We start from the raw sequence: 25692 nt of genomic DNA on the forward strand, positions 1-25692 counted from the left end.
CTTCAATTTCCATTAAAATTTTAAAGTTTTAAAGTTTTGAAAAAATATGTTTTTTGTCCCCCTCTTTTTTCAGGCCAATTTTGTAGGGGGGAGAAAAAAACTTTAAATAAAATTTGTACCAGCCTAATCTGCATTCCGAAAAACTGATTAAACTGAAGAAGCAAATCTAAATGTATGCAATCCTTTGTTAGAAACACTTTCTTTTTCTGTCCATCTTGAACAAAAAAATCTCCTCCTTTTCAAATAAAAAAAAAAGAGTACGGGTAAGTTTCCCCGGCAGAGCCTCGTTGGATAAGTGTACGTCTCGAGCTGAAAAAATCTTATTTTTGCAACTGGTTGTATAAACTGCTATTTTGCAATTCCGTCGTGAAACTACTTACTTTTCCTGTCATTATTGAACGACGAAATAGCCTACTTTTCTGTACCAAAAATAACAGAATCAAATAGCAACACTTTTCAAAATAAATGCTGAAAAGTTCTACTTTTCAGCACTGAAATGGGTGCTGAAAAGTTGAACTTTTCAGCACTTGTTTCGAAAAGTAACACTTTTCAACATTTTTTTTATTTAAACGATTTATTAACAAAATACATGAAAATTTTACTTAAAATTTCACTCAATGGGTGTTTTTCGGAATTGCAAAAAATGTTGTATGGAACTCGTTGCAAAACTTGATTTTTTCAGCACTCTTCGTATTTATCCAACTCGGTGAACCTCGTTGGATAAATGTACGACTCATGCTGAAAAAATCCTCTTTTTGCAACTTGTTGCATAAACTACTATTTCGATTCTTTATGTTATAGCAAGGTTCATAGGACCTTTTCAAATAAAACTCTAGATTTTATTTAAATAAATCACATTCAAACAAGTGACAGTGTGCAGTGTGATATAAAATTTCAAACAAAACAGCGCACATCCGTCGCAAACATGAAAGCTCCACCACGCCTGTCAACGACGTCACATAGCACTGCGCAATGGCTCCACACAATACTAACGGACGCCCTCCCTCCTCCTTTCGTCTCAACCCAAACATGCTGGTTCCAGAGGGAAGAACCGCGGCCAAGAGCAGAAGCAACCCCAAAAGACAGGCCCGCCAGTCAACCGCGAAAAATAAAAGAAGAATGGTCCGCGCGCGAGAAAAGAAAATCACAAAAATTTATATACTTGAGCGCACACACACACACACACACACACACACACACACACACACACACACACACACACACGCTTTCGTGGTCCCCCCACGGCAGGAGACACACACTTCACCGTGGGAAATGCACAGTAGTAGTGGACCCCCTCCTCTAATGGCCCCAACAACGTGCTCGTTTTTTTTTGGGTCTGTTGGAGCGAGCGAGCGAGCGAAGAAGAGGGACGACGGAGGGAGGGCCAAAAATTCCAAGAGAGTGGTGAGAGATCGAGAGCACGAGCGAGAAATGTGCCTGGTGGGTGGGGGAGGGGAAAGGGGCGGAAGAGGGGTCTCTGCGCTAGATCGGCATCGGTCCCAAGTTCTCTCTTTTGAACGCAATTTGTGAGCTTTTGGAAGGAATCAAGGCATGGTGACAAAAACATTAGAATTTTATTGCTACTTGTAAACTATTTCCTTCAACAAACTTTATTTCTAGAAAAGTTTCGATAGTGTTTTCGAAATTTCTCACAAGTTAAATATTTAAAAAAATCAAACTAAATTTCAAACCAGATTTTCAAAATTTCGAAACAAAAAGTATCGCAAAATGCTTTATAGGTACATCGTTACAGTTATGCTGCTATCAAAAATTTGCATAATATCAATAAATATTTGAAAATATCTTTTTACACAAGCTTTTTCGTCATTCATTAATAAGCGTTTAGTATGTATTATAAACAGATTACAATCGATTTTACAACTTTTCAATTTAAGTTAATAATTAACCCTCTACAACCTACCCCGCCTTTAGACGGGCTTCGATTTAAAAAATCGCCAAAAAATCATTTTCCATCCAATTTTTGATCTTTAAAAAGCATTGGAAAGAAAACCCCTTAAAATTTCAAAAAATTCATGGGTTGGAAGTTTAACTTGTTTTGAGTAACTTTGCCAATGTTTTCAAAAATGTTATTTTTTTAGAAGTAATTTAAAAAAAAAAAAAAACATTTTTTTTTTTACTAACATTTCCTATATGTATAGTAAAAATAAGTATGCAGTAATTTTTCCAATGTCCCACACTATGCTTCTACGCATTTTTTTTACAATTTAAATGATAATGGTGCCATTTTATAGCAGAAAATGTGAAAAAAAGAAAAAAATGAAAAAGTGACTGTAAAAACATTAAAAAATTAGATAGGCAAAATGTAAGGAGGTGGTAGAATAGGCCAAATACTATCAAAAACAAACATAAACAAAACAAGATAAATGCAAATTAAAATACTAAAAATGAAAAAAGAGAAGTAAAGTTTTTCGTAGAACAAAAGTTGCTCAAAATGACCTCCTGAACACGGGAAAAATAAATATTTTCGAAAAAAAATTGGGCAGTAGAGGGTTAACTTTGAACTCGTTCGGAATGGTATGGAATCATACTGACCATGGAAGAGAAGTGTTCAAAGTATGTACTTCAAGTTTGAAGGCATTTTCAGTAGAACAAATTTCGTGTAAAGTGTGAAAACTTTTGATTCGTGCTTCGAAATCGGTTGAAAATGGAATATGAATCGATAATTTTATAACAAGTTTTAACATATTTCATGCAAAATTATGTCTTTTTAACAATTTTACCAAAAATGTATACGTATTTTGTTAAAAAGCTTATAAACTTAGTTAACTACATATTTAAAAACATTGGTTTTTTTTTCTTAGAATCTTTTTCAGCAACCTAAGCGATGGTACATTTCACGTAAAAATAAATTTGATATGATTTAAACAGGAAAAAACTATGTCTGGTTCATACTTTTCCTGTCATTCTAAATCGATGAAACTTTCCCCTACCAAGAAAAATAGAAAGGATGCTATAAATTTTAACTTTTTAGAAATTATATTGAAAAAATTACCATTTCAGCATAACTTTGATTTCAATGGTGAGTTGACTAAACACATGGACGTTTAATATAAAATCCCATTTAAAGCATTCCTTTCAGTGCTGTGAAATAACATCAAATTGTTCATTACTTGTTTCAAAAATTAATACTTTTCTATACTGTTTTAAAGTTTGGCACATATATTGGTGGCAAATAATATCAAGCGGAGAAATAAACATTTTTCGGAATTGCTTAAAATGTTGTGTTTTTTTAGTTTTTGAGCACTCATCTTTTATCCAATTTGGTACCTCGTTCGATAAATTTACGAACGCGTTGAAAAAAATCTTTGGTCAATGGTAAGCGTGGTATTCTCTCATCCCAGTTGGCCTGGGTTCGATCCAAGTTGGTTGTATTTTTTCGAGAAACGAGGTACCAGACCAAGCCTGCTTTGCCAAAATTGTAACGAGACTTTTATGGACGAACCAATTATGCAAAATGCTCTTCTGGACAAAGGAAAGCCCTTCACAAAGTATCAACCAAAACAAAAGATAGAACAGTCAAAACTTCATATTTTCGGGGAGTTTCTCAAATCGACGTCGTCGTGCTATCTTGTCGCACCCGCCATTTCGACGTTCCGAGAAAAACGCGTTTTAATGTTTGACCTTGAATAAACAAAAACGAAAGCACGCAATGTAAACAATAACAAACACGTTTTGTTTGGCTGACCATTCTGTGCTTTGTCCCGAAGTTTGGTTGAAGTTGGTTGCTGGAGTCCCGAGTTATAGGGGCAGGGGGGCAAAATGGACCAGGGGGGCAGAATGGGCCACCCTTGGTTTTGGTCTTTAGAATGGATTTAGACCAATGGAGCACCCGCAGTCGAGCAGTTTTTGACAGTTCGCTCCATAAGAAATACATTGTAGAAAAAAGCAAAAACTGCTCGAATGGAAATGCTCCATTGTAAGGCAAGGGTCTTTTAAAGGACGTCAAATAACTTCACCATACCGAAAACGAAGTTTGAATTCATTGTATTTTTCGAATTATGAGCAAAAATGTAAATTTATTAGAAAAACCACGCAAATGTTGTTTATTTCGAGGTTTTTAAATAAGCTTTCTGAAAAGTTGGATTGTTTGAAAAAGTTTGCTCAATGCTTATAACGTTACTTGATGTTACTACCAAGGTATACAAACAACAACGGAACCCTAAAATCATTTAGAGGCTTGGTGGTAGAAGTGTTAAATTAAAATCCACTTGGGGGCAGAATGGACCACCCTTTTTCTGCCTTATAAAAACAATGAAAATTTACGAAATTTGAGCTCAATGGATTATTTCACTCCTGGTAGCTTTACAAATCACGTTTAATGCAACATTAGTCGAGTTTTTACTTGTTTTGATGATTATTTGTAAAAATAGTATCCTTTTTCGACATATTAACACTATTTTCAAAAATGTTTGTTTTGGTAAGTGACTATTTTTATTAAAGTGGTCTAACGTCTAACTTCATGGAAACTATGTTAGAAAGGTTAGCTTAAGTCATTTCTTATCTTCCTTCAACGTTGTATTAGACGAAATGGCTTGTTTTCTAAGGTGGCCCATTCTGCCCCGCACCCTGGAAAAGTAGTCGAAAAAACTTTTTTTTTAAAGTGGCTCAAAAATAGTTTTAAGCTAAAAAATTGTATCAACCAAGTATACAACATTGAAGGGAACATCCCAAAGCATAAGCCTACTACACTGAATTCGTAACTTTTCATGTTTTTCTATGGTTTTTGGCGCATTTTACTTAGGCGGGACATTCTGCCCCCCCTGCCCCTAATTAAAAATGTTTACGGTAGTCTAACTTGTACGTGCGTCAAACGCGTTCTGACCTGAAATCCATTTGGCCAGTTATCGCACTTACATCAATTTTCAGGGAGTGACAAGATAGCACGACAAGATTGAAACTACTTTCATATGAAAAGTGACAAAAATTTTCGGAGCTTTTTTGGTTTTCATTAAATATCTCAGGATTGAAATCGAATTTTGGGGATCTGTGAAGGTCTAAAGGTGAGGCATTGTGAGCTGCACAAAATGGCGTTCTTAACTCAATTTGGCCCAAAATGCACGTACGACAAGTTAGCACGACGGCGACGAAATGTTAACCCATTTCGAGTGAAGAAATTTAAGTTTAAGTGCACACCCTGCAGCCCCGCCAAGCAAAATTGGAATACATTTCAAACGTGATTAATTCCGCAACGTTTTTCTTCCCTCGCTCAGCATCGCGGTTCGCAATCCATTATATTGATTTCACCACATTATGTGCAATGGACAGCGGCGTGTAGAATCGGTTGGCCAATAACCGACGTAAGCCTCTTGGAGGGCTCAACGAGGGGTGGCAAGGCGCGGCAACGATAAGCCTCTAAAGCTCAGCATTAAAAGCTTGGCGCGCCTCAATCATGTTGCTGCCGATGCTAACGGAATAAGATGCTGACGAGCCACGAGCCCCCCAGAGTTGACTGCCCGTCGAAAAGATGGGCGGAGTGAGCTCCGGCTGGCCCCACCTTTATTGATGGGGGCACAATTTTTATTGGCCCAACTGTTGGCTACCGGACGCCGTTGGATCTTCGTGGTAGAGCGATAAACAGAACAATTTAGCAGTCCATGTACCGTTTATTTCACAATGTTACAGCTATTCAACAATCAAATAAATTAAAAAAATTGTTTTAATAAGTGTGATGAAATCTTCACAATCCCCAGTTCAACAGGTGGTAATCTGAAACAAAAATATCATAATTAGCATTTCTACCCAGAGCATTCCGAATCATTCGAAATTAAAAATCATATCCTCCCTTAAGAATTTTCAACTTGCAACCAATCTTGAGCAGACTTTGCACTTTTTTCTTCAAATCTTCAACTTACGTATCGCTTCAGGCTGCTTAATCCCGGGAAGAATTCGACCAGGATCGGCTGCGCGAATAGCTTCTGGAATGGCTTCGACGACGGCGGTGGTGGCGGTGCCGAGAGCGGCGGTGGCGCCGATGGGATCGCGACGAACTGCGCCTCGAACGTCCGTGGTGGTAGTCGTCACTGGAAGGGGGAATGGATTTTGCTGTTTGGCTAGGTGTTCTACTTAATAATCAAGAGGCAGTTTTTGTAAATTTTGCTCGGTTTGTTCTAGAGGTCGTAGTGAGGATGTCCGATTTGAACGAAGCTTTCAGCTTTTGTTTGTTTATACATGTGATGAACTCATGCCAAATATGAGCCCTCTACGACGAAGGGAAGTGGGGTAAAACAGGCATTGAATTGTGTGTTCCAAAAACACGAAAAATCTTAAAATTTCCGTTAAACTTGATTAATTTCATTTCTCTTTGTTGCATTCGAAAGGTCTGCTATAAACACCCGAGACTGGTTTGACTCTTCTCATAGCTGTTGCAAATTACTGTTAAAAATGGTTATTCTTAAAATCCCAACATCTTTTTGCAGCATTCTTCAACACCCGTACTTCCTTAACTTTTTGGCCAATCGAAGTTCATCTCATAGATCTACGATTTTTCTTTGAGGGGTTATATACATGTGGAAAATCACAAAATTTCATATTACAGAAAATTTAATCAATCTACTCAAAAGATGATTTTCAATCACTCCTGAAAGTTTCATGCAGATATTTTATGATTAAAGTAAGTTACAGACGATTTAAGCTGAATATTTTGCCATGTGCAAAGCGAACTGTCAAACTTTGCGAGCGCTTTTCTCTGAACACCGAGTTGATTTACGGGTGCCACGATATCTCGAGATGGGATGGACCAAATTGAAATTTGAAATTTGGGGGGAAGACTCTCAAGACATATCCCGTACAAAAATCAAAAACTTTCGATTTTTTATATGAAAAACAGAAAAATATTTTTATCTTTTTTAAAAATAAACTTTTTGAAAATCGGCCTTCGTCATGCACACGGGACCGGTTTAACGAGTCTTCACCAAAATTTTGAGCCGATTTGGTCAAGGCAGTGTTGAGATATCGTGGCACCCGTTTTTCTAAACTGCTAACTTCAAATAGCTCGGCAATGATACAACCAAATGTCTTCAAATGTATTTTGTTAAGAGCGAGTTTTTCACCGATGTGAAACAGGTCGTATCGAGGTGCTCCGATTTGGATGAAACATTCAGGGTTTGTTTGTCTATACATGAGATGAACTCATGCCAAATATGAGCCCTCTACGACAAAGGGAAGTGGGGTAAAACGGGCATTGAAGTTTGAGGTCCAAAACACATGAAAAATCTTAAAATTGCTCGCATTTCCGTAAAACTTCATCAATTCCAACTCTCTTAGATGCATTCGAATGGTCTTTTGAAGCACTTCAAAATGTGCCATAGACATCCAGGATTGGTTTGACTTTTTCTCATAGCTTTTGCAAATTACTGTTAAAAATTGATTTTTTTAAAACCTTAATAACGTTTGCCAACAGCCTCCAACACCCATACTCCCATAGGTCAAAAGTTAGGGAATTTCATGGACTATAAGCCTACGGTATTAACTTTTTGGCCAATCGCAGTTTTTCTCATAGTTTTACGATTTTTCTAGAACAAACATTTTACAACGTTAGTTTTTGCCCTGTAGGCCAAGAAGACGGCACTTTTTGGTCTCAATTTTGTCATATTCGGAATCCTCAGAAAATTTTACATTAGATTGAGGTGTTGGAATTTTGAATTTGATTGGAAAAAATGCCATTTAGAATTAATAAAAATATTATTTAGAATTTTGTCGGATTAAGGGTAACACAAGTTTTCGCCTACTTGATACAGCATTTGACGTATTGATCATAGGGTAAATAAGATCTATTTCTTTTTTCAAAAATGTTTTATTGCGCATTTTGCACTTCTCTAGAGTCCTGCGCAATTATTTTCATCACAGTATCTTTTGATCACAGTGATTTTTCATCACACTTCCAACCGTAACCATGGAAAAGTTGTTTTTGTTTGTAGCTGGTTTGTTTTTCATAGTCAAAAAAGTTTTATTCGATTCAGATATTTTGGATGGATATTCTAGATTAAAGGGACCTGTTTCATCGGTTTGGCAGTCCTGCAGAGAGATGATCTCAATGTGACTAATTTTGGATTTCTTTTCAGTTTCGTGAAGTCCTATTCAAGGGTGATGACACAAATTTCACCAAAAACTGCCCAGAATACATCGTTCCATTGAAAAATGAAACTGGATTTTCCCCATTTGTGTTAAGATCGAGAACCTCTGCTAAACATTATGCTACGGTTAAGGCGAGAATGGTCACGGTTCTTAACAGATTTTTGTTGTTTATCTATAAATCTAGATTAAATTTTCAAAAGGTCCTATCAGCATAGGAAACCCATGACTCTTAGGTTGTTTTGAAAATTTACTCTAGAAATAATAAAACAATGTCCTTCCAGTTGAGAATTTATTGACCGTTGGGATTATGCACGTCGTCATGATGAAGAAATTTGTCAAAATTTTAGTTGAAGAGACCTCAAGCAATACATTTTAAGGAAAATAATATTGCGCCTTGCAGCAATTCTTAGAGTTTTGTGTCAATCGTGATAGCTACCGAAGACCAGAATTCCACAGCCGGAACAAGCCAAGTCCGGGTAGTCCCAGGAATGGCAAGATACTAGGTGTAAGAAGACAATTACGACTGCTTGTTCCGGCTGTGGAATTCTGGTCTTCGGTGTCAGGAAGTAGCTATGTTCGTTCCGGCATCTTGGCTTACGGCGGTTCCTCGTCAGCTTGCCGGACGGATGATGGAAAACGGACGAGATGGACGGATGCTCAGAATTTCGTCGTTGAAGAGGGCGATTGGTTACCCCTTTCGTTACCCTGCAGCTTGTCCAATCTTTCAATGCCATTTAGGTCTATAAACTTTTGTAATAATGTCAATAATTGGGTAATTAAGAGTCAACAACATTGTAATTAAGAGATGCTTAGAACTAAAAACAACAAAACTGATCATACTGATAAATATACAGATTTCTTTCGTCCAAAATCTATGGGTTTTTTTTCCACAATATTGTTGAATTTACAACCAATTCCACGTAAATTCAATTAACCATCATCCAAAATTGGGCAGCAATCGTCCGAGAAAATCATAACCTCGAGTCGTAAGAATAATGGTACCGTTTACGGACTCAGCTCGAAGTGGCCGATAGAATTATGCCCTCGAGCTCATTAGAAAAAAAAAAACAAATAACCCGTCAAAAAACTATAACGTTCCAACTACTAGAATCGAGCCAGGAACCTTTAACAGACCATGTCAATGACTTAACTGCCTCGGCTACCACAGCTTGGTGACTAGATTGTGGTCAGAAGTCGATGCATTACACTTGTTTTGTGTTGATGGTGTGATGGAAAATCAATTTGCCAACTGTGATGAAAATTATTCCGCAGCACTCTAGCGCGGTGCAAAGTGCGCAAAGTTGACAGCTTAGTCCGGCAAAGCAGTGTGATGAAAAAATCTAGGCCTAGCACGATTGACACAAAACTCTAGGAATTGCTGCAAGGCGCAATATTTAATTATTTTTTAAATCAATATTACAACTCCGATACTTCTAACTTACGTGAAATTGTCCGAGGATTCCGAATATGACAAAATTGAGACCAAAAAGTGCCGTCTTCTTGGTCTACAGGGCAAAAACTAACGTTGTAAAATGTTTGTTCTAGAAAAATCGTAAAACTATGAGAAAAATTGCGATTGGCCAAAAAGTTAATACCGTAGGCTTATAGTCCATGAAATTCCCTAACTTTTGACCTATGGGAGTATGGGTGTTGGAGGCTGTTGGCAAAAGTTATTAAGGTTTTAAAAAAATCCATTTTTAACAGTAATTTGCAAAAGCTATGAGAAAAAGTCAAACCAATCCTGGATGTCTATGGCACATTTTGAAGTGCTTCAAAAGACCATTCGAATGCATCTAAGAGAGTTGGAATTGATGAAGTTTTACGGAAATGCGAGCAATTTTAAGATTTTTCCTGTGTTTTGGACCTCAAACTTCAATGTCCGTTTTAACCCACTTCCCTTTGTCGTAGAGGGCTCATATTTGGCATGAGTTCATCTCATGTATAGATAAACAAACCCTGAATGTTTCATCCGAATCGGAGCACCTCGATACGAGCTCTAGAACAAACCGAGCAGAATCTACAAATACTGCCTCTTAATAGTTGAAAATGTGTATTTTAATGTCCTGAAAACAGATTTAAAAAAAAGTTTAAGTTTGTGCTCAAAGCAACCTCTTAAATTTTTGCCGATTTACATGTATGTAACCCCTTAAGAAACTTTTTACAACGATAACTTGTGCCCCGAGGCCTATATGACGGCACTTTTTGGTCTCAAAAAAAATTATTTCTTCAAATTGCTATTTTTTCCCGTAAGTGTTCGTCCAAAGGGTAAAAAAGCATTTTAATACTTCAAGTGCAAAATTTCCTTATCTGTACGTAAATTTGGCAATAATTATGATTACGCCATTGGATTCTACGTCAAAAAATCTTCAAATTTGCTTACCCAAGGTTTACTTTTTGTAAAGTATTCTCTTAGAAACATGCATTTAAAAAATGAGGTTTTTCCAAAAATCCCAAAAAAGGGGGTTGCCATGGGCGCGGGGGTGTACCAAATGTGACTAAACTTGGGATGCTTTGTTTTTGAGGCAAAAACAACCCCCATGCAAATATGAGCAGGTTTGGTGAAGGTCGATGTCGGAAGCATGGAGCAATTCCATGTCAAATAGGGAATCGATTGTACCCGACCCTCTCCGATTCCAATGAAACTTTGTAGACATATTATCCTACGTTTATATAAGCCATTTTTGTGAATATGGAGCCAGTTACAATCGATAATTACATTTGAGAAGGGCGTAAGTTATTTAAATAGTTTTGTATTTCGTAATTTAAATATTGCTGTATCTCGAAGCCGTTGCATCGTATCAAAAAGTGGTCAAAGACAAACTTAAAGGAAATTTGACGGGCTTTCCGAAAAAAAATACACTGAAAGAAAAAAACACTCCACTTTTTTGAGATTTTTTGATTTTTAAATTTAAAGGTCAAATTTGAGGGTGAGCCCACGATTTTTTTTCGTTCAAAATTCTTGTGAAAATAGCCTAAGATGTTGCAAAAAGACTCACGAAAAATGCAGGATGGAGCAACTCACCTAAAAAAAATACAAAAATCATTTACTGAATCTGTTTTTTTTTTTTTCAAATGTGCTCTTAACATCAAAATTTTCAAAATCCGAACACGAGAGCCAATTCTCCAGACAATTTTACATCAAAGTCTTCATATTCACCATTGTCCTAAGTCCAATCCTTGTGAAGTTACAGCGGCTTTAAAAATAAAAATGTTGAAAAAATAGATTTTTTGATGGTTTTTCGCAATTTCTACATGACAGACTTGATTTTTCAGTCTCGAAAATATTTTTAACCGGAAAGCTCGTCCAATTTCCCATAAGTTTGCCTTTGACCACATTTCAATTGGATGTATGGGCTTACAGATATAAACTAATTACACTGCTCATAACTGAAAACATAATATTTTATCAGTGTAGTATACTGCCGTTCTACGCATAATTGTCCCATGTTCGAAAAAGTGCAACTGAGAAAAACGCGATTGAAATTTTTCGATCAATTTTTATGTTTCTACGCATAATTGTTCCGTGGGTTCCTATTTGCCCTATGTGTCCCTAATTGCCCCAGTTAGCAGTGTATCAAACACGATATAATGCTTCATAAAACTATTGATTCCGTATGAGAAAATACTTGGTGGGACAATTATGCGTAAAAGTTTAACAATTATGCGTAGAAGTGTTGTTTTCAATGAGTTTCCGAACAAAGTACCAGATTTTATGTGTTTTTCTTAAAGTATACGACAAACTAAACATACAAATGTAAAAAAGTCAAAATCGTCCAAAAATGACATGGGACAATTATGCATAGAACGGCAGTATAGTGACCTGGATAGTAAATTAGCTTATATCTGTAAGCCCATACATCCAATTGAAATGTGGTCAAAGGCAAACTTATGGGAAATTGGACGAGCTTTCCGGTAAAAATACTTTCGAGATTGAAAAATCAAGTCTGTCATATAAAAAAATGCGAGAAACCATCAAAAAACCTATTTTTTCAACATTTTATTTTTAAAACCGCTGTAACTTTACAAGGATTGGACTTAGGACAATGGTCAATATGGAGACTTTTATGTAAAATTGTCTGGAGAATTGACTCTCGTGTTCGGATTTTGAAAATTTTGATGTTTAGAGCACTTTTGAAAAAAACAGTTTCAGTAAATGATTTTTGTATTTTTTTAGGTGAGTTGCTCCATCCTGCATTTTTCGTGAGTCTTTTTGTAACATCTTAGGCTATTTGGGCTCACCCTCAAATTAGACTTTTAAACTTAAAAATCAAAAAATCTCATAAAAGTAGGGTGTTTTTTTTCTTTCAGTGTATTTTTTTCAGAAAGCTCAAAGAGCCGGTTCACTGAAAAGAGCGAACGAACCGTGGCTCACATAAAAAGAACCGCGGTTCTTTTTTAAACTCCGGTCTTTTGGAAGAACTGTTTTGAGATTTCATGATTTTTGTTATAAATATAATTTAAATATTGAATTTCCAAAAAAATGTAATATTAATTTTTTTTTTTTGAGAGCTCAAAATGCAATTTTAAATATTTCAGTGCTTATAAAAATTAATCCCAAAAGTAAAGGATTTTCTAAACAAATTGAAAAAAACATTTCATTTTGCAACTGATTGTATATCAAACTGCCGCTCAAATCAAGTCCGTCCCATATGTAATTTCGTCAATTTTGAGGTAATGATGCAGTTTGGTTCAAAATCATGTAAACTATCAGAAAAACCAATAAAATGCAACACTTTGTTCTAGAAAGCCGGAGAAAATCCAATTTTTCGTGAAATTCTAACACGTAGCGTAGTGGGCGGGACAACTTTGACACGCGTTTTTCTCGGCTTGCTGTTATTACATATGGACGGACACGATTAGAGCGGCAGTAAAGTATTACCGGAATAAAAATTTGAGCATTTCAAATTGCATAATTTGTAACATAATACCAAAAATCTACTGTAAGTAAAGAGATTTTTGCCTGGCACGAACACTCAAAGCGTGTTCTAGCGTGTTGCTCGTACTGACTCAGAGCAAGGGTGAGATGTAGGTGTAAGGGCAGTGCGTGTTCGTCGGGAGCCTAGTGCATAAGATCGGTCAAGGCCCGTTCTTACACTGAAAATTGCGAATTGCGAATTGCGAAGTAAAGGGATTTTGGAAAAAAATAAATCCTTTTGTCCGATTAAACTTTAGCGTTTACAGACTTTATCGATTTAATTAGAATGTAGAAAAGAGTTCACAGAATATTTTCTCCAAATAAAATATCAGCATTAGTTCAATTCTTGGAGAAATAAACGCAATTTTAAAATTAATAGCAATTTTTCTAGAATCCTAGATTTAAGTTTGGATGCCATTCAATTACTCGAATGTTTAGGTTCGAAATAACTCATAAAATCACATAATTCTTTTAAAAAAAACCTTTCCATTCAAATTTTGAAAAAGAGCGAAAGAGCCGCTCAAAAGAGCGGCTCTTTTTAATGAGCGAACGAAAATGAGCGGCTCCTAAAAAAGAGCGGTTTTGCCCACCTCTAGTGTGTGGTAGGATGTTGAAAAAAAAATGCACTGGCTCAACCAATTTTGTCTGTTTTGGTCTCATTTGATCCGTCTTGTGGTCCCATAAATCGCTATTGAAAATTATAAAGTTTAGTTAAGTACTTCAAAAGTTATGCTAAAAAACTATTTCGACCTAAGTCTGGAAGATTGTAAAAAGGGTGGTTTTTGTAAGAAACCCCGCCATTTTAAACATTTTTAGAAAGGTATTGCAAAGACCTTTCCAATGAGCTTAAAAGATCGAAAATCTGACAACCTTATCATAAGTTGTAAGCACATATGTGCCCTGAATTATGATGATCTGACAACCGAATCAGATGGTCATGCTGATGAGTCAAATTGATAGAACACTGAAAGGTTCAACCTTTTGTGTCTATTTAGGATAGCATTACCCTCTAGATGTGAGGAAGACATCAACCACCTAGCTGGATTAACAGTCTGGACCCGAAGTCTGATTTTTCTGTTACATTCTTATTGGAATTCCATATAAACTGTAACGGGAATTGCAGGCACCGGGTCCTGACTATTAAGTAACGTTTTTTTATGTATCTGAATGTTTTTCAATAGGTAACTTTGAAATTTCTTAAAGTGTTTTGGTGTTTTTTTTAAATCTTCTGTGTGAACATGTTTTTTCATATTTTTTTAAATACCGTGAATTTTAGCAATCTTTGCAAATAAACATTTGCTTCAATGAAAAATAGAATATTGAGCCAGGAAATACATCAAAGAGAGATAGTTGACTGTATTGTACGTTGAAGAATACAATACTTACTCATAACTCCGTCCCCGGTAGCTGTACGAACTCCGGTGCTTCCGGCGCCGTCGATCCTCTCGCTCGCCCATGTAAATCCCCGGCGTGGGCGTGTGGGGTCGCTCCGTAACGGAATAGTCCACCCGGATGGTTCGCTCGTGCATTACCATTCCGTTGCACTGCACCTTGGCCGCGGAAGCGTCCTCCAGGTTAACAAAGTACACGAACCCGAACCCGCGGGACGCCTTCGTCTTGGCGTCGTACACGATCTGCACCTTCTCGATCAATCCGAACCGGCCAAATACGGTCCTCAGGTCCGCCTCCTGGGTGTAATTGCTGAGGCCAAACACGCCGAGGCAGGTAGACGGCGGCGGATCAACCGGACGGTCCTTTTCCGGCAGCGGTGACCGGTGGCGATTGTAGCACGAGGAACATCCGGACGACGAGCCCGAAACGGTGCTGACACTGCGTCGGTGGCGTCGATGCCGAGAACTGCGCCGGTGGCTTCGACGATCCTTCCGGTCGCTGCGGTGCTTCCGGTAGCTGCGCGGTGGAGTGCAACTCGGGCTGCGAGAAAAAACCTGTACGTACGAAAAACGGGAAGATATAAAATTAGGCGATTTTCATAAAAAAAAAACTAAATTCACACACCATTTTGAGCACGCAATAATCAGCTGATCACTTTTCACGAAAATCAGCTGGCAGAGTGAAAATTACCAACTTAGGCAAACGCATGGCCTACTGGCGTTTTTCGAAGCACCACCTACGCAACCGAACCACGTGGCTTGTGCCGAAAAGCACGTGGTTGATTGCATCGATTTTCACCGTTAAAAATGAATGTAACAAGAAAAGGTAAAAACTAATGTATGATTTCTCTAATTTTGCGTTAAAATTGATCACACAACGAGCAAAAAAAATCAAATTTATTTGCCTATTTTTTGCGGGTTTCGGAACAGTTGATCGAAAACGCCTTTGGGTATGCAATAAGCACAACGTTCAAAGCAAGAGTGCAGAGACAAACAGAGTTGCCAAAGTTATTTTTAGAAATCAAGCAAAACATTGTAAATTGGCTAATGTGGATTTATAAAAAAATAGTCTACCCGGCTAATTCTTACAGGAAACATTCACTGACGTGAAAGACATGAGTTACGTCTGAGATCTAAAAAATTTGAATTTTCAGCACGTGTATCAAAAAAAAATACTTGTTGATACCGTTTTGAAGTGTTTTCAGTTGTTATTCCACTACACTCAACCCCAAGCTCAACCCCCGGTGATTGGTCACTTTTTCGTTTGACACTTTTTAGTTTGTACCCCGTTGGTTGGTCAAAGTCAAACTAAAAAGTGACGAACTGTCACGCTCACGCTTGACGCCGTTACGTCGTTAGTTGCAAGCAGAAGTCCCTGCGGAGGCGTTTTCTACCGCGTACCAGATAACCGGGAGTGCATGCGCCACGCTGACTTGCATGAAGATATGCTTGACACCAGATGTTCCGTTAGCTTCGTGTTGATTAGAGCTCAATTTCCCCCCAGAAATTCCAGATCGCGCGAGAATCGGAAAATTAGAATCACAAGGCCATTCCGGCAAACTCGAGCTGTGCGACCGACCCGGCGAATGTACTCGTTTGGAACCTTGGGCAATCAGTGATTTAGCAAAAGTTGAACGTTCGGGTTGTCCAAGCCACCAGTTGCCACATCCGTGGCAATCAAGATTATCACGTGCTTCGATTTCCTGTTGCAGAGATCCAAGCAAAAAAACGTTATCGAACCCGATCTTGTTCAACGTCAACGGCAAAACCTGGCACATTCGCATCCTCGTGTTCCTTTTAAACTTCCTCAGCGTCTCAATCAGTACCATGTTCCGATCGTAGGCCACACACAAATGTACCACTGTTCCAGCGTCTCCGGTAGAAACCGCCCAATCGCCTTCAAACCCTCGTCGAGTCTTCCGCTCAGCATCCAGTCCGCCTCGTTCACTATTAGAAACTGTAATGCGAAAAACAAATGCGTGTTGCACACGGTCAAATGGGCCACCAACCGGCCCGGCATCGCCACCACAATGTATGGCCGCGTCTGCAACCATTGCACCACCAGTAGCTGATCCTTCCTGCCGGTGACCACACAAATATTCCCCCCCATCGGTTGACGGCCACCGAAAATTGTTCCGCCATCCAGTCACCGAATATCTCGTAGGCCAGCGCGAGGTCCACTCCAGGGTATCAAGTACGCGTTGGAAAACGCCTCCGCAGGGAATTTTGCTTGCCACAACGCCACGAACAAGGACACGGAATTTTCAATGTTTGATTTTGGAAAGATGTTTACTTTTCCAACAAGAGAATGACAGTTTCAAACTGCTAACACGCAAAATCAAAATTAGATAGAAACGGAATTATTATGTTTATGCCAGCATCATTCCAGAATAATTCTGGAATGAACAGAATGATTCGAATGAAAATATTCGATGTGTCAACCCCCTTGGGTGGCACGTCAGTTCGTCAGTGATTCAAACATGGATTCAAATGCGTTTTTCTCAGACGCACAGTTTGTAGATGATGCTTTTTGCTTTTGGCGGCGAAATGTTGTCTTGTCAATTTATTTTTTTGCATTAAAATGAAATCCAGAGTTTTTTTTGAAAAGGACCAATAAACTATTGTCTTTCATATGTTTATAGGACCTAATCAAAAAAAACTCTAGAAATAGAAAGTTATCAGAAATGGTTTTAATCGTGTTTTTTTTTACCGTTTTACATAACATTTTACATAGGACTTTAGGACCCTATTTCCCTGCTCTACGTCCTTTCCAAATAACCCGCTAGAAACTTTTGACAGCGGCTCGAAACATCAACCATCTCTCACGCACACACTCAACCGCTTGTACACGGATTCGTCCGTCATCTGTCAGTTGAGTGCAAATTTCGTCGCAGGAAGGTCGTAATCCGGTGGTGTCGCGGATTGAAAGTGTTTGCCCCCGTCCTCCGTGTGTGTCCCCGCGAGAAGAAGCAAGTGGTCGGTCGGTCAAACTACTGCGTACGCGTGGAGTGAGAGCAAGCAAAGCGAAGACCCACAAAAGTTGCTCGATCCCGGGACAAGCCCGGAAGAAGTACGACGTAAACAGGCGCGGAGGTTTCCCGGTCCAACTCACTAGCCAGTGGTGCCACTTTGAAGGTCGTTCGGACGTGAGCTGCGAGATGTTGCGAACCATTGCCGTACGAAACGAGCGACTGCTGCTCCAGGGTTCGCGGAAGGTGGTACTCCGTGATACGGCCAGCCGGGCGCTCAGCTGTGAGGCCGTCCGTCGGAATGCCGTGCAAAAGTGAGTTGCTCCCCCCCGTCGAGTTATGTAACCACCGCAGTCGACGACTCGCGATTTGCGGCACGGGACGAGCTGGAAGAAAGTGCCAGAGATTCGCCTTTGATGACGATTCAAGGAGGATAGTTTCATCGGTCAGAGGTTTCTCCTTTCCGCCAACTAACAGTAGGATGGGCAGAGAGTTGTGTAATCACGGTTTGCGCGAATGTAGTGGCAAGAAAAGCGAATAATCCTTTGCGCCGTTCGTTCCCTTCCTCCCCCCAAAGATTGGTGTTATTTTGGGAAACGTCACTCTTCTGTGTTGTTTGCGTTTTACGAATGAAATTCGGTCTAGTTGAGTATAATCTGTAGCAGCAGTTGATTGCCCTTGACTCCGCCAATCGCAAGGAACTCGTAGGAGGAAGAAGGTGGGAGCATAGAACTCGACAGAACGCGATATGGACGTCATACACGCGACAAGATGCGTAAATTCGATGAGTTAATTAAAGCTAAATGCTCTGTCTTCTTTCACGTTCGTTGCAATTCCTGTTCATTGATATCAAAAGCATTTGAATCTCACCTGTTTAACAGACGTGGCACGCTACACACCACAAACAACACAACACGAAAGTGTGTCATGAATCTAAACAATATTTTCGGCTAGTAAGCACAATTTGTTACAATATGCTATTTGAAGCATTAGTACAGATAGAGAAACCATACAAATTAAAATCAAGTTATCTCGTCAATCGTTGATTGCGGATCACTCCATAAAAGAAACAAAATGAGAAGAAAAAAAACAAATTATGCGCAGTGAATGAAAACGCGTTCTCATATCAACAAAAACAATTTTGATGAGTGCTATCACGGTAGTGCTTTTTACAATTACATGTGTTATTACATCTGAAGAAAAACGAAAACAAGGATTAATTTTAAAACATTGATAATTGTTTCAGTTCTATGCTATCAACTCTCAGCGCAGTGAATAAAAATCTGTCACCGTAAAACGGGGTGAGATTGATTGCCGAAGTGACATTTATTGATTGAAGATTTTTTAGAAAAATTAAAAATACGAATTCAATGCAAATGGAACGGTATGGAACCATACTGAGCTTCAACTTTTTATGAGTTTGAAACAAATTGAAAACTTTTTGTTTACTTAACCTCAAACTTATAAACATTTTATCAAAAGTAAATAAACTTTGGTAAACAAATACTTAATTGTATTTTTTTTAAATAACCATTATAATTCACCGTACTATTTGTTTTTTTTTTCATATGATTTTATTATAATTTGACGTAGATAATTCAATTTTCTAAAATATGTAAGAAACATCGGTTTTTAAATAACAAATTTCAACCAAACAATATTTTTATAGCACTAAAATAAAACTTTTTTTTGAAAAAAAAAATCGTATGCGGACGTTGTGTGACCTACCCCAGCATAAGGTATGTTTTTAAAATATAAATCTTGAGACAAGTCGAGCAAAACATTTCATAAGGGCAAAAAAACAAAATGTAAACTCCTAAGTGTGAAGGTATGGCACGGGGAGAGGGCACCGAATACCTATATTTACACCTAAAATTTGTTTGCGTCTACCTCGGGATTCGAACCGGCGACCTCTGGATTGTGAATCCAGTGCGCGGTCCGATTGATCCACACAGGCAGAAGCCCTTCAGTTCTCTCTAAATTGCCTGTTGGAAGGGCACATTATTAACAACAGTAGGAAAATAAAAGGGCCTAATATTTACTGGACTTTTTTTTTTTTTAAATTATAAGCTTTGTTACAAAGTTCTACTTAATTTCAAAAGCATGCGTAACACGACAAAGGGAAGTGGTTTAAAACGGGCTTTGAGGTTTGAGGTTCAAAATACCTAAAAAATCTTAAAATTGCTCGCATTTCCGTAAAACTTCATCAACTCCGACTCTCTTAGATGCATTCCAATGGTCTTTGAAGCCCTTCAAAACGTGCCATAGACATCCAGGATTGCTTTGACTTTTTCTCATAGCTTTTGCAAATTACTGTAAAAAATGGTTTTTTTAAAAACCTTAATATCTTTTTGAAACAGCCTCCTGTAGGTCAAAAGTTAGGGAATTTCATGGACTATAAGCCTACGGTATTAACTTTTTGGCCAATCGCAGTTTTTTTCATAGTTTTACGATTTTTCTATAACAAACTTTTTACAACGTTAGTGTTTGCCCTGTAGGCCAAAAAGACGGCACTTTTTGGTCTAAATTTTGCTCAGGCGCGGATTTCGCGCGGAAGGCAAATTTTAATAAATAAATAGATAAATAGATAGAATTACTTTCAAGTTTTTTTTCCGTTGAGTGCAATTTTAATTTCTTTAGATTTTTTTCTTAAAAATGTTTGTTTGTATTTTCTTAATACGAACCGTCGACAAATTAAGATGAAGATTATGTAGAGATTATTGTTTAAATGTATGGTTGAGAATTTATTAAATAAAATTATTACTACACTTAACTCATTTCTTAATATATCCAGCACTGAATATGTAATTTCTTTTGAGTTTTGTTGAGTAATGTTTTTTTTTAACCTTATTTATTTTTAATTTTATAGTAGAAATAAACAATTTTCTTTGGATTTTAGTTGGGATTTACCTGTAGAAATATTTTTCTATATTTAAACATTCTTAAATTCTTAAATTCTTAAATTCTTAAATTCTTAAATTCTTAAATTCTTAAATTCTTGAATTCTTAAATTCTTAAATTCTTAAATTCTTAAATTCTTAAATTCTTAAATTCTTAAATTCTTAAATTCTTAAATTCTTAAATTCTTAAATTCTTAAATTCTTAAATTCTTAAATTCTTAAATTCTTAAATTCTTAAATTCTTAAATTCTTAAATTCTTAAATTCTTAAATTCTTAAATTCTTAAATTCTTAAATTCTTAAATTCTTAAATTCTTAAATTCTTAAATTCTTAAATTCTTAAATTCTTAAATTCTTAAATTCTTAAATTCATAAATTCATAAATTCTTAAATTCTTAAATTCTTAAATTCCTAAATTCTTAAATTCTTTAATTCTTTAATTCTTAAATTCTTAATTTCTTAAATTCTCAAATTCTTAAATTCTTAAATTCTTAAATTCTTAAATTTTTAGAAGAAAATATTTCAAATATTGGAAATGCAATTTGTTTCGGAATGAAATTTTAGTGAGGATTTGGAATACAATCTGTATTAAAATTCATAAAGTTTTAATTTTTAGATTTTCGAAATCTGAAGTTTGATCATATTAAAATTTTAGATTTGGTTTTTTTTTTGAGCTTATATTTCTGAAGTTAAATTGCATTTATTAGATTTTTAAATTTTGTTTATATTGGTTTGTAATTTTCTTTTTATTATATTGTTCAAATCATTGTTAAGTCCTTCTGATTTGCAAAAAGAAATCAAAATTTTTGGTGACACTTTTCTTGACGTTTCTTGAGGTTTTTTAAAAAGGATTTTTTGCTTTCATTCCTTCAAACATAAAAAGAGTTTCATTTTTTTTATCAAATATTTTCTGTATTAGAAAAAAAAAACATTTCTTGAATGTCCGCGATTTTTTTTATATGGCGCGGATTTCGCGCGGATTGGGGTTACGGTCGGCGCGGATTTGGCGCGGATTTTTTTCGACTTTCCCGTAACAACCCTGCATATTCGGAATCTTCAGAAAATTTCACGTAAGTTTGAACTATGGGAGTTGTGAATTTGTATTTTTTTTTTTTGATTTCAGGGGGTAGCCCCGAGAAAGCCCGGATTCGGACCACCCTCATGTATAGTTAAAACAAGTTGTTCACTTTTCGCCAGTTATTTTCCCGGAACGCGGTTTTTGGTTTTGTGTCCTAATGAAATGTTTGGCTCGTAATGCTAACGTGCAGATCACCTTGATGTGTTTGGAGGGAATGTTATGGATTAATTCTCATATTCTAGAAGAATATCCAGCTCTGTAAGAACTCTGCTAGAATCCTTCTAGAACGTCGTGACTGGGATAGAGCCTTTTGCAAAAAAGAGGGGAAGTTTTTTTTTCTGTCAGCAAATAAAAACATGCTGCTAAACAGCGTTCTCTTTTATGTTGCCTTATTTTTATAAATTTTATAAAACAGACTTCCCTAAAGTAACGTTTGCAAAATTTAGTTTAAAATATATAATAAAAAGCAAAGCAATCCACTTTAACGACCCCCGGGTCTTTTGTGGTCTCTGTTGCAAGTTTCTGCTCATTTCTAGGCGTCCGAAGGTTATGTGTGGTGAGTCACCCAAAACCTCTTTTACGCAAATGGACCGACGTTTTACTTCCCCATCCGATAGAAGGTCAGGAGGATAAGGCGGGAATCGAACCCGCGCCCCATAGCAACTTAGGGATCGGCAGCCGAAGCCGCTAACCACTGCGCCACGAGGCGCCTAGTTTAAAATATGTAACAATCCAAAAAAATGTTGGCGTCGATCAAATATAAGCCACTTGAACATCAGTGCAGAAAATGGTTCCTTGCATTATTTACCCACCCCAAAGCGGCCAGGCCTATACTGCCGTTCTACGCATAATTGTCCCATGTCAGTTTTGGACGATTTTGACTTTATGACATTTTTAAGTTTAGTCTGATGTGTACTTTAAGAAAAACACATAAAATCTGGTACTTTGTTCGGAAACTCATTAAAAACAATACCAAGTCTGTTTGTCCCATCGTTGAACTTCTACGCATAATTGTCCCACCAAGTATTTTCTTACACGGAATCATTAGTTTTACTAAGCATTATGTCTTATTTACCTGTTGTATAGCAAGAGAATCACAAATAAGGATGATAAACTGCTAACTAGGGCGATTAGGGACACATAGGGCGAATAGGACCCCACGGGACAATTATGCGTAGAAACACAGAAATCGGTCGAAAAATTTCAATCGCGTTTTTCTCAGTTGCACTTTTTTTAACATGGGACAATTATGCGTAGAACGGCAGTATAACACTGCCAAGTTTTGCTAGGAAGTTAAGGCAAAGGAGCGTTCTTTTATTACGTAACGCAAAATTTTGGATTTTTGGACCCCTTCCCCCCCCCCCCTCCTCCTCGTAACAAAATTTTCATACAAATTTTAAAAATTTGCCGCAAACAAGTTTGCGAGTTTGGCAAACTGTCAAACACAAAAAAGTGCGAGTTTGTTTGTTTGTTTGCCATAGTCTAATAGCTTCTTTACCGCAGAAATTATTCAAATAAAAAAAAAAGACATTTAAGTTTGAGCCTCCATTACGTTTGCTGGTAGCAATGGTACCGACATAAAATGCCAGTGCCTTGGAGTTTACTGGGATGGGACGTTGGGCATCCTACTCTACGGTCAATTACCAATAGTTGTATGTACTCTTGAACTATCTTCATACGAAAGCATCGATATTAGAATTTATCTGAAATACACAAGTTATAAATTATATCAAAATGATTTTCTCCCAATCCCGCAGAAACGCCCAACGATGGACCAGCATCACCAGCAGCAGCAACGCCGGTCCCAAAGTAACCCTGCAGGTCAACTTTGTCCGCGGCTACTGCAGCAGCTATCCGGAACACTCGAAGGTCATGCTGCCGGCCCTATCGCCAACCATGGAGCTGGGCACGATCGTCAGCTGGGAGAAGAAGGAAGGCGACAAGCTGAACGAAGGTTTGTTTTCGCGATCGTTTCGCGTCACTACAAGCGCGTCGCACTGATAAGAGCCGCGAATGACCGCAACTTTCACCGTACTTGTTTGCAGGTGACCTGCTGGCGGAAATCGAAACCGACAAAGCCACCATGGGCTTCGAGACGCCCGAGGAGGGTTATCTGGCCAAGATTTTGGTGCAGGCCGGCCAGAAGGACGTCCCGATTGGCAAGCTGGTGTGTATCATCGTTGAGAACGAGGCCGACGTTGCGGCGTTCAAGGATTACAAAGACACCGGAGCTCCGGCCGCGGCACCGGCAGCAGCTGCCGCTCCGCCACCACCTGCCGCGGCTCCACCGGTAGCTACTCCACCGCCAATGGCTGCGGCACCACCTCCACCACCAGCGGCACCGGCGGCGGCCGCTCCGTTGACCGCCGTTGAACAGCGTGGCCCGCGAGTCTACGCCAGTCCGATGGCGAAAAAGCTGGCCGAACAGCAGCGACTGCGATTGGAAGGTAGGTTCCGCTGCTGCATGTCCGTGTGTTGTGCCTTACCCCCCCATCTTCGTTGCTTGCAGGTCGTGGCTCCGGCCTGTTCGGCTCACTAACGTCTAAGGATCTTGCAGGTATGCAGGCCGCTGGCGCTCCTGCAGCCGCGCACGCACCTGCCGCCGGCCCGGCCAAGATTCCGGCGGGAGCGGCCTACGTGGACCTTCCGGTGTCCAACATCCGTGGCGTGATCGCCAAGCGGCTGCTCGAGTCCAAGACGACCATTCCGCACTACTATCTGACCGTGGACTGCAACATGGACCAGATCAACAAGCTGCGCGCCAAGTTCAACAAACAGCTCGAGAAGGACGGCGTCAAGCTGTCGATCAACGACTTTATCATCAAGGCGGCCGCGATGGCCTGCAAGAAGGTCCCGGAGGCGAACTCCGCCTGGATGGACACCGTCATCAGACAGTGAGTTCCGGCCGGTTATCAACGTAATGGTCCAATGTAATAATTTCCACTTCTAGATTTGACGCCGTGGACGTGTCGGTGGCGGTCTCGACCGATCGTGGCCTCATCACTCCGATCGTGTTCGGCGCGGACCGCAAGGGACTGGCCGACATCTCCAAGGACGTGAAGTCGCTGGCGGCGAAGGCTCGCGACGGCAAGCTGCAGCCGCAGGAGTTCCAGGGCGGCACCTTCAGCGTGTCCAACCTGGGCATGTTCGGCGTGACGCACTTTTGTGCCATCATCAACCCGCCCCAGAGCTGCATCCTGGCCATCGGTGGCACCCAGAAGCGCGTCGTACCTGACAAGGACTCGGAACAAGGGTGAGTGCGAACTCTGGCGGGTCACAGCAATTTAGACTAATTCATCCCCCCCTTTTCAGCTGGAAGGAAAGCGACTTCGTTGCGGTGACCCTGAGCTGTGACCACCGCACCGTGGACGGTGCCGTCGGTGCCCGCTGGCTGCAGTATTTCCGTCAGTTCCTGGAAGATCCCCACTCGATGCTGCTGTAAATGCGCGACCGATGTCTCACCGATCACCGCCACCACCAACAACTTCACGACGGTAAGTACCATCGTCTTGCTTTTGACCAGAGTTCTTCAACATCTTGTCTCCGGTCAGAACTACCACGCCTTACTTGCAAACACCCGGGGAAGGGTTCCCTCAGTCATAGCCGAACGCCACAGCCACCACCACTCAAACCCCATTCAGGTCCCCGAAGTCACTACCATCCGCAGAGAGAGAGAAAGAAAGAGAGAGTTTGAGAGTTTTAAGAGTAAAATAAATATTGTGTATAGTCATCCAGATATGAAACGAAGTACTGCAACAATACCTGTCTGCCAATATTCAACAAAGAGGAAAAAACAAACAATTAACTAGTAGTAAACACAAGGATTACGTACAAACTAAGCACGACTTGAGTAGGTGTAGCAAAGCATGTAAGGCCGCCGTGATTACCACATCGCGATTGGATCATTCAAACTAAGAATCTGTGTAAAATTTAAAAGAGGAAAAATTATTCGAAAAAAAATCACAATTCTGTTCAAGCAATGCAAGGCAGAAATTTATTATTTATTGGTTCAAAAGTGCTCTAATCTATCAGATAGATATTCCTTGGTTCCTTGGTCTCCGCCGTCACTCATCATCGTCTTAGTCAGGTTCTTTTAACACGCACGCACGCACGCCCCCATTCTTCTTCTCCCCCCGAAAGCCCCAGAGCGAGTGCGTAGCTAGTAAATATTGTAGAATCGAATTCATGGCAATTTTTTTTGCGTAATTTTAGAGAAGAGAGAGACAACAACACAACACACACACACTAAGTTTAGCATTGCAACAAGGCATAGATTTCTTTCTGCGAATCAAAATTTGAGTTTAGTTTTTTGGTTTCGTCATGGTTCTATTTTTTTACACGAATAT

The 25692-nt window shown here is 38.9% G+C and overlaps 2 protein-coding genes and 1 pseudogene across 3 annotated transcripts; 1 reads left to right on the top strand and 2 right to left on the bottom strand.

Moving 5' to 3' along the window:
* Positions 1–5495: 5495 nt before the first annotated feature.
* LOC120413117 (transformer-2 protein homolog beta-like) lies at positions 5496–15178 on the bottom strand. The gene is made up of 4 exons (XM_039573826.2): positions 15026–15178; positions 14396–14955; positions 5874–6041; positions 5496–5727 (listed from the first exon to the last, which is right to left on the bottom strand). Exons 1-3 carry the CDS (start codon positions 15026–15028, stop codon positions 5891–5893), a joined length of 714 nt encoding a protein of 237 aa, XP_039429760.1. The 5' UTR covers positions 15029–15178; the 3' UTR covers positions 5496–5727; positions 5874–5890.
* A 711-nt stretch (positions 15179–15889) lies between these two features.
* Positions 15890–16510, bottom strand: LOC120413095 (probable ATP-dependent RNA helicase Dbp45A; annotated as a pseudogene).
* Positions 16511–17259: 749 nt separating this feature from the next.
* Positions 17260–25291, top strand: LOC120413135 (dihydrolipoyllysine-residue acetyltransferase component of pyruvate dehydrogenase complex, mitochondrial). Of its 2 annotated transcripts, none has more exons than XM_039573839.2 (7): positions 17260–17683; positions 23104–23300; positions 23392–23793; positions 23856–24240; positions 24297–24599; positions 24659–24840; positions 24898–25291. In XM_039573839.2, exons 1-6 carry the CDS (start codon positions 17559–17561, stop codon positions 24786–24788), a joined length of 1542 nt encoding a protein of 513 aa, XP_039429773.1. In that variant the 5' UTR covers positions 17260–17558; the 3' UTR covers positions 24789–24840; positions 24898–25291. The 2 variants fall into 2 exon arrangements, with proteins under 2 accessions (XP_039429773.1, XP_039429774.1); XM_039573840.2 differs by having other exon boundaries at positions 23904–24240.
* Positions 25292–25692: the final 401 nt, after the last annotated feature.

This window comes from Culex pipiens, chromosome 2, assembly GCF_016801865.2.
Source record: "Culex pipiens pallens isolate TS chromosome 2, TS_CPP_V2, whole genome shotgun sequence".
Lineage (NCBI taxonomy): Eukaryota > Metazoa > Arthropoda > Insecta > Diptera > Culicidae > Culex > Culex pipiens.